Source organism: Mya arenaria, chromosome 3 (genome assembly GCF_026914265.1).
Source record: "Mya arenaria isolate MELC-2E11 chromosome 3, ASM2691426v1".
In the NCBI taxonomy this organism is placed as follows: Eukaryota; Metazoa; Mollusca; class Bivalvia; order Myida; family Myidae; genus Mya; species Mya arenaria.
In genome coordinates, this window is record NC_069124.1 from 72,612,880 (window position 1) to 72,622,964 (window position 10,085).

General features: G+C 33.6%; 1 protein-coding gene across 1 annotated transcript; it reads left to right on the forward strand.

Moving 5' to 3' along the window:
• Window positions 1-5,505: 5,505 nt before the first annotated feature.
• On the forward strand, window positions 5,506-9,570 carry LOC128226254 (acetylcholine receptor subunit alpha-like). The gene is made up of 3 exons (XM_052936137.1): window positions 5,506-5,853; window positions 8,358-8,452; window positions 8,727-9,570. Exons 1-3 carry the CDS (start codon window positions 5,506-5,508, stop codon window positions 9,568-9,570), a joined length of 1,287 nt encoding a protein of 428 aa, XP_052792097.1.
• Window positions 9,571-10,085: the final 515 nt, after the last annotated feature.

Consider the following 10,085-nt stretch of genomic DNA (forward strand, 5'->3'; position numbering starts at 1 on the left):
AAGTCCATGTAAGCTGCAATTACATGTAACTTTCATTTCCAAGGTGACAATTCACCAATATTCTATATATAAAATGGGGCCTATAAAATGTATCATTTAATACTTTTCATAGACAAATATCTTCCAATTGATTTTTTCCAAAGATGGTTGAATAGAATTTATTCTACCATGATTACATAAAAGAGTTACAGAAAACATTTTAACAGCTGGTCAACAACATCTTACAGATGTTTTAGGCCAATTTACCAGTTTTCGGGTTGAAAAAGGCTTTTTTATTAGAATGTTGGTAACGATTTTTAAAAATTCATTTTTTGGTCAAATTTGAAAATTAAAACTGTTCTGAACTTCTCTTTAATTGAATAATAGCTGTCCAAAATTTCATTAAAATATTGCAATATTTAAAAAATCAATGGTTCATGCTATTCAATACAAATATTGTACAAACAGAAGAATGATATCTCAATAATTAAAAAGAATATATGTTAGTAAATATTGTGTACATTTTTGTGTTGTTTGTTTTAATTTTGTTAAATAAATGTGGTGGCAATAACTGTTGTAGTTGTTTATCCATTAATTTAAGCATACGACATGTTTATGAAATTGAGCTTCGCATAGAGGTTTACCAGGTGTATCGAATTTGTCATTTGCGATGATAGTAATTCTTAGAGACGACTGTTTAAAGTTAATAAAAAAAATCTTGTATTAATGTATTCCTTCGGAAGCACAAACACCAACCAAAAAATGGAACTATACAGTACTATCAATGCCCCTTAGCACGAGTTTAAGAGTATTTTAGTAATAGCATGACGCGAAGCAAAATCTTAATAATTAAAAATGGGCGGAGTAAGCGTAGCGAACGAGCCCTTAATTATCATTAAGACATTTCGCTTCAAAGTAAGGGGCTCGTGTTAAAAATGTGTGCGCAAAAGTTACGCCCATCTTACATAACTTCCTTTTCCATGGTATTGCCCATGTAAACCCACTCATTTTGGGTGAGAGACTTACGCGGACGTCATGTCCTCTTAGTTTTGTCTAGTATACCTATTGACTGCTATTCAAATGTCGCGAGAGTGCTTTCCCGTGGATAAGTCGAAGGATACCAGCATTTGGTTTCCGTTCACATTACTGTAAGTGTTACCTACGCAATGTATCATTATCTGCTGATTCCCTTTATAATATATTCGTCTTTATGCTGGCGGATGTATTCGCTATTTGCATTGTACACAAGTAGGAATTATTTGATTTCTTTCTTTTGAATATAATGTTTGGGATAGAAAATGGAAATTAAGTTCGCGCTTGTCGGTTCAATAATAATACGGGCAAGATTCTGGAGACCTTCCATATAGGGCAAAGTTTGTCACACACAACTATTGGCCGTGATGTTACGCCCATTTGTTCCTGTACCCGGGCAGCACGAGTTTGTTTAGTCTCTTAACATTCATTGAAATAGTCTTTTTCCAAGACTGTTTTCAGGGACATCTACCACTGCTCCGATCCAAAACATTTAAAACATATGCAAGATTGTTTTTTTTTTCAGAAAGCCTAAATATATCCGGTACAAAGCCAAGCAAATTCGCGTTTTCAGCGAAGCGCGCCAGTCTTTGGACAAATATTTTCTAGCCAAGAAACTTATCTGGTAGCCTGTATAATTGACCAAATAACTGTAACTGCCAAAAGCAAATTCAGTATTTGTGGGTGCACTCAACTGTTGAATTTGTTTAGTACATTTTCTGTGTGCAATTTCCAATAAATGCATCTCCGTTCTCGAATGGTTGGACAAAAACGGAGAACCATAAAACGCCTTTGAAATAACAAAACGTTCATAAATTTTCTTTAAAGTAAGAGAATCGAGTTCAACTGTGTTAAAATAACTGTGCTTAATTGAACTAAATGTATCCCTCAACTTAGTGTACGCTTCCGCGATGATCATGGGCGATCCAGATGACATGTGGCTATCGCACACTAGCCAGAGATGTGTATAACTATGTCTCAACCTTCTCTATGCGTTCTGGGCCTAGCATCCATAATCGTTTCGTTGCATCGCGACGCTTTTCATTAAAAACAATCACCGCACATTTTAATGAGTTGTAATCGAAGCGCCACTTGCAAGAATACTCATTGCATATTTGCAACATTGTCTGTAACGCCGCATTCCTTGACACAGCAATCAGATTCATATCGTCCGCCACTGTCGGACTGCTGAGACTAAGTCCATGCATGACGAAACCAAGTAGTGACTGTTCTGGTTTTTTCTATGAGCACGTTTATGTATAAAAGATAGCATTGCGTGGAACTTTTGCCACCCTGGCAAGTTCCTTGTCGTACCGGGAACCAATTCGATGTCATACCACGATTTTCCCAACAACTAGTCATGAGCAAAGTTTCATGAATGAAAGCAGCGACGTACAGTCAATTTTGGAACACGTTTGTAGAAGAGGCCATCGTGCCATACCCTATTTAATGCCTGCACAGGTATATTGGAATTAATTATGTACCGGTTTGTGCTAAAAAGTATCCAAAACTTAGTAAAAGTGGTCAGGTCTCGCTTAAAAGTTAAGCAGTACCTAGGATTCAATGGGGAATGTTTTTTGCCCACATAAAGATATGTTAAAAAAGAAGAATAGAGGAAGCTCGGATAAACTTACTTTTCTGGTTAATATCCGCCTTGTCTATCGAAAACAAAAATCTGGAAAAACTTATTTCATTATATCAAGCCGATGATATGGTGATGTGGGTTCGAACGACCACCTCAGATAGTTATTATTAATATATAAATAAATAAATAAATAGAATGGTATGTCGTCGCTTGAGTTCGAAACTGTTCTTACTGTGTTTTGCGGTCAAATAGATAAATTTATCTTGTAGTTGGAATTAGTACAGTCAGTTAGTGAAATTAAGAGAGTTGTTCATCATTCCATTTTGTTCTCATTCAAAATCTCTCGCTCACACAACTTCCAGACTGTTCTAAGTCTTGTATTGGCCAATGAAATTACGATAACACATACACAAACTGTTTTATCTCAGTTAGAACAGTATCGAAATAAATGTTTTACACAATTGTTCTCATTAGAAAAAAGTACAGGCGAGATATATCTATAAATATTTTCTCTATTCTAAGCTTAAAAACGCATGGCGAGGCGAGCATTGTGTTATGAAACATTTACATCATTCGTTTTTGTTTCAAATTGAATTTACTAAGGTTACATTACTTTAGGTTATAAATTAAAGTAGGACATCTAGTACCCTAGCCAAGTACTTGAATATCTAGACTAGAGTTTCATTTGATATTGTTTTGTAATGTTTCACATTAATTATTCACTTCTGTTGGTATGTTCAGTCAATACCTACAAAGAAATGTCTTATTTCAAGAGCCATTTTGGATACACAACTGAATTAAATACAATTTAAGGCAAATATAATTATTGAATTTCTTTCGCTCTCCTTATTGATGAATCGCGATTTAATTAATTAAATATATGTAACAAAAGAAATGTCTTGCTGATATGTTTAATCAATCGACTTTGAAATATGAGAGTAAGTAATACAAAATACCAATATTCTTGCCCGGTCATTGTCATATGTTTGGTTAACCGCGTTTGATGATATCAGGTCAATGCCAGCCACATTAGCAACTGTTTGGAAGAGATCAGGTTCAGCCAAACTTGACCTGTTAATTAATTCTTTGAATTTGTCTTATATTATTATTATTATTATTATTATTATTATTATTTTTATTTTTATTATTATTATTTTTATTATTATTATTATTATTATTATTATTATTATTATTATTATTATTATTATTATTTTTATTATTATTATTATTATTATTTTTTTATTTTTTTTTATTATTATTATTATTATTATTATTATTATTATTATTATTATTTTTATTATTATTATTATTATTATTATTATTATTATTTTTATTATTATTATTATTATTATTATTATTATTATTATTATTATTATTATTATTATTATTATTTTTATTATTGTTATTTTTATTATTATTATTATTATTATTATTATTATTATTATTATTATTATAAAACTGTTTTGATGTATACACTAAACTGCTGGATTATACAAACTATTATGTATAGTTTGACCTCTTATTGAGCTGAATCCCTTGGTCTTGACATTAATTAAACTCTCATTTAGCCAGTTGAGCTGTTCAGAAATTTGACTGTGAAGAGGAGTTGAAAATAGACGTTTATGAAAACAGTATGAAAATGAGAATTTGAAAAGAAATTGAAAGGTTTGGCAAGAGAAGTTTCATGATTGCCGTGTGTTGCGGTGTTATACGCCAAAAACAGTAAACTATCCAATTTTCTCTCAGAATAATTATATAAATATGGAACAAAGTAATTACTGAAAATAATGTTTTAATATATTAGACATCTAAAGGCATGCTTGGAATCGAAGTTTTCATAATATACTTGGTATAGTAGTTTCCTCCAAAAATATTCAGAACGGACATTTCTAAAAACTAACTATTTTTTCTCGAAATGTGTCCTTACTTCACCAGGTGCTCAAACTGAATAATTGTGAAGGAATTTTAATCGATGGATATCTTAAAAGTCGGAACGCGATTCAAATACTTAGTCAGATATAGAGAAATTGATTGATTATGAAAGTGGGAAGATACTTTTGGATTTCGTAGACCTGTCTCTCTCGATAATGTGCAATCACATACAAATATCCAGTATTTGTTCTACTATGGTATTTCTAAACAACTATATGTTTTCTTATTGTATTTTTAACACCTTTGATATTTTTTTCAACGAAAGAAATTCTCTAGGTAAAATAAGTTCTTATAACAGTCCATTCTAGATATTCTAGATGTACTCTCAGGAAACCTGCTTGTACATTTTCTTTTTTCAACAATCGGTAAAATTCATTGCTCTCTGCTTTGTACCATTTATTGTATTAAACACGCCAAAATAATACAATTTCGGTTTGGTATAATAACAGTAACCTAGTAAGAACAATATGCACCATGAATGTGGATCGAACTAACGACTTTCGATTAAGAATTTATGTGAGTCAACTGCTGATATAACTTGACAACTTGCGTGATGTTATGGCCATCCATATAATCTTATTTAAAAATTCAATTTCAATTCAGTAGTTTGCAATTTACAATAATTAAATATCTGTTAATTCCCTAAGTTATCTACATGTAATTACATTAGACAACGATGGAACATCGTTACTTTATATAATCGTCCAAACCTTAAGAATATCATTTCCTAATTTGTGAGATGAAGGTAGGTTACAAACTAATATGAAGCTATTTATTTTTGCCTTCGAAATTCGAAATTCCAAATGTCATTGTTATTCAAATATCAGTTGTGTAAATAATGTAGCGCTCCTTATATGGGCATTGTAGTTTGACCACTTAAAAAGACCAAGCAAGTCACACGGCAATACATTCGGGGACTGACCAGCGGATGGCCAACATTCAGTAGTAAAAGAGAAAACAGAGGAAGCGCATTGAAAATGTTCCGCGTTATACATTGCTTTCTGTTCCTGCTGAGCACTGGGCAATGTTTAGCCGGCGCGGACATTCAAACCATGAAATCTCTGTTCAACGACACGCTGTACGATTACGACACACGCATCCGACCCATCGACGACCAGACGGACGCTGTCTACGTGAACACCAGGTTCACGCCTCAGAGCCTGCTTGAGTTTGACACATCGGAGCAGAAATTCTCGATGCTGGGCTACTTCAATATTCACTGGACGGATGAGGTGATGCGCTGGGCCCCCGGTAGCTATGGAGGGGCAGACTCCATCAAGGTACCCGTGGATCAGGTCTGGACGCCCGGGCTCATCATTAACAAGGTACAAGGAAATACGGTGGCTCATTTTTTTTAGATGGTTTTGCACAAATTTAGGGTTGTTTTTTATTTATGTACTCAGTGTTTGGAATTATATTGTGGAATGGTTTATTATTATGATGTGTTTTTTTTCTTCTAATGTTCTCGTCTTTATTATTTTGATATAATGTGACACGCCTGATCAGTTCAAATTCATGAAGAAATTGACACTTGTGATGCATCCTATTTACTTTTATTACATTTCATTTCAGTTTTAAACATTGACACATATTATCCGGTTGTATTATACCAGACAATGTTTTAGTGTTTGATTAATGCTGCTTCGATTTTGTTTGTATAGAAATGGAAAACATGCTTCATTTAAATCAATCATTGAGGACACTACAATTGATTATATCTGCTTTTGAAAGTAGCTTTTGTATTCACATTTTGTTTGTATTTGTATAAAAATGATTAATTTAAAAACAGTCTGCAGACCTGTACCTCGAAGTCATTTACACAAACCAGTAATTAAGTATAATGATATTGCGTTGAATAATTAAATTTAACAAGGCCAGTGTTGTATTTCATTTCTATATCAATAGCAAACTTTAAGAGCGAATTGGAATCCTGAAACTTGAAGTCCTGGCTCCTGTATCAGGAAACAGACCTCACAAATGGCATTATTCATTATCAAATTATTTTACAATTATACGTTTTCTTCTTTTTTAAAAATCCGATAACTCATGGATTATGTGATTGTTGTGTGATATTTAAGATTGAATGCAACTTCTTATTCTTTAGCAGTTTGCTCAATTATACTTTTCTTTCTTTGTTTGTTTCTAAAACATTGACCAAACACAATGTGTCATATTAAAGATGCACTCATATTTCCAAATAAGATTTACTACAATTAATAATATTGTTTTAATATTCCAAAAAGTATGAATAAATGTCAAAAACAATGGTTCTTATGAAGGATACAGAGATTAATTCGAAAGAAATACACATAAAACACGGTATTTTACCTTATGAGTCTATAGTAGACCACAGTAAAATATTTTAGCATTCACCAATAATTTAATATTTTAGCGTTTTCTGCTATTAAATACACGGTTACAATTTTGTTATCAGTAATTAATATTTTCCATAAATGCACTATTTAGCAAGTAGTTAAAGGTGTATCAGTCAAAATTGATGTTTGATATAAATGAGTATGTATTGATTTTGAATAAGAGTGCCACTTTAACATTCTCCCAGAGAGACGAGAAAAACACATTTTGGATCATGGTAAATTAAGTTGAAACGATTTAAATTGTTTCTTGATATTGGGGATCAGTCATTGAAACTACTTTTAGATTTCGTCTTAACAGAATTAAAACATCGTATTCCAATGGGTTGTTGCATCCAGCGTGTCAATGTGGTACACCGAGCTTTTACCAATGGCAATTGTTTCATAGTTATGTAATGTATGTTGTCTTGGAATGTATAGTCAGGTAGTGTCTCTTGTTTTGTGTGTGTTTGGTTTTTGTTTGACATTGGTTAAAGTTAAGGCTACCGTGCTTGTCCCTGTAGATTTTATTGTTTTGTCAAAACATCATTTGATACGTGTGTATCGAACAAGAGCGGTCAACGTTTAATATCTTTACAATACTATTATCTTGAAATTATTAATTTATACTAAATTAAAGCATTTTAGCATTTCCTGTACAATTTAATCAATTTTAGACAGAATTATGACCACAAAAAAATGAATCCAAAGTGAGTGGGGTAATTTGACCCCGATAAGAAAATTTCATTGAAATTGAGTTGTTTCTGGTATTGAATTTATTTAGCACAAAAAAATTTAATTTATATATAAATATTAATATACTGAGTATATAAAGGTCCAACTTCAACACACTAGTTATTGCTCAATACATATTATTTTAATTTATTATTAAATTATTCATTTATTTAACTGTTTCTAGATTTTCTGAAATAGTTCACCCTTATATTACTTAATTGCATTTGTCTTATGCGTAGAACAGCTAAGGGCGAAGCACTGAACCGGACCCAAGTCGAGTCTTGGACTAAGCGATATAGTAAATACTACTTCCTGATAGGATAATAGGATTTCCGAAAGCAAAACTATCCCAGTCTTCTGACTTTCACTTTATTGTCCTTTAATACTTTTGTCTTAAAAACGCGTTCATACAAAAATACTATCTAAATGTATCTTGCATAACATGATTGCATGGGGATTTTGAGGTTTCTATCAAGGAAAACTGTCAACATTTCTAGTGAAAAAAATGGTGAATGTTTAGCGTATTTTATTACTTTTCGTATCGATATTGACATAAAAAGTAAACATAGGCGATTTTAGATTTCAAATAAAAATATGCATACTTTTAAAGAAAACAATCTTAATATCGTGATCATAGGCGGAGATCACCCACCTCCGAATGCAATCTATACAAAGCATATTATCGATGTATTGATACTTAAACATATACTTACGACTAAATCATCGTGTCCGTCGTATTTCAGGCGTACGATGGTCATGGCGTGATCGGGGGCGATGCGGACCTTGTGAAGATCGAAAACACAGGAGCTGTACAATGGATTCCGGAGGGAATCTACAGGTACGAAGTCATATCGTGTCCAACATGTGACCGCTTACAATGAACGAACGGCAGCACGTAAAAACAATAAATCTAAATAAAAAATAGCGGTTAGAATACACGCTCAATTTATGTGTGCTATACTAAATATTTATAATATTTATTATTAAAGAGGGTATCAAACCATTTATTCCCGTTTTATTTTGTAGTTTTTTTGTAAACTTGTAGTTCTATTGGTAAATTAGTCATTGAATATTTTGCAATACCGCACCTATCTTATATTTGAATACTATAGCGTGGTGTGTGATGTGGACATCCAGTACTACCCCTTTGACGAGCAAGTGTGCACGCTTACCTACTACGTTTCGGACGAGACCATCAGGACGGTGGTGCTTGATCACTACCTGAACGTGGACATGAGCGAATATTCGGAGAACTCCGCATGGACCATCGCAAGTGTCACCAAGAGTCGCTACCTCCTCTACAACACCTACTTCATCGACATCGAGTTCCGGCTTCAGCGACGCGCCAACTTTACCACATTTACCCTTATCATGCCCCTTCTCATGTTGGCCTTCCTCAACATCTGCATTTTCCTGGTGCCGATAGGGTCTGGAGAGAAAGGGTCTTTCTCAATCACGATTTTCCTGTCGTACGGTATCTTCGTGACCATCATCAGCGACACGTTGCCTCACAACTCGCTCCAGGTCTCGTTCTTTGTCCTGTTTATCGTCATCCTTCTCATCCTCAGTGTCATTTCCGTCTTCTACACCATCATCCAGGCGAAGCTTGTATCCTCTATCGGAGATAAGGAATGTCCATGGACCTGCCTCAAATCAAAGAAGAAGAAGGTGAACACAAATGATGACGACGTGGAGAATTTCGAATCTGACAAGGAGAAGGAGTTTCTCGGCGAACAGAATGAGAAAAGCGAAAAGTCCGGCTTCTACGATGACAACGCGGACGACGAGCTATACACGTGGAGCATGTTCCTAGAGAAGCTTGATACCTACATCTTCGCTTTGTTCTTTGTTCTGATCGTGGTAACCACCGCCGTGTTTTTCTCCATGCTTCTCTCACACGCTACTGGAGCGACGGACTCTCAGTCCAGTCCTCCTCCGACCACGGCCACACCCTAGCGGATCATGGAAAAAAACAATCTTACCCGAGGCTGAATAACGATTTACCTTATTTTAGAACTATTTCATGTGGTTTATTTAAACAAACACGTGTAGAGTTAATTAGCATATGTATTTCGAGAAACTATTATCTTTACAGTATAAGTTACTTCATTGTTGCATTTATATGCACAGCACTAGCCTCTTGAGGAAGATTGTCGCCGGGGGGAATTATACCAAATAGTCCACATTTGCCTCTTTGTTTTTATAGAAATAAAAAACCAATAGTTTGTACGAACAAAGGATACATGACAAAGCTTTTTTAATGGCCTGTGATATATTGTTAAATACAAGTACCTATATTTTTATACCTATAAATATGTTCAATATATTATTATTATTTTATCGTGTTGTAGAAATTTCGTTAAAGTGATATAAAGTTTCAAACATATTTTGCTTAACTGTAAAAAAATCAGAAACTGTAGCTGTTCATGGTTTGTTTGACTATTAAGAACATCAAAAGAAAAATAATAAGA

Excerpts from the sequence above, each read along its gene's own strand:
- LOC128226254 (XM_052936137.1), top strand. The coding sequence starts at position 5,506 with ATGTTCCGCGTTATACATTGCTTTCTGTTCCTGCTGAGCACTGGGCAA. Across the intron at positions 5,854-8,357 it reads CCGGGCTCATCATTAACAAG|GCGTACGATGGTCATGGCGT; the intron begins GTACAAGGAAAT and ends GTCGTATTTCAG. Across the intron at positions 8,453-8,726 it reads ATTCCGGAGGGAATCTACAG|CGTGGTGTGTGATGTGGACA; the intron begins GTACGAAGTCAT and ends TGAATACTATAG.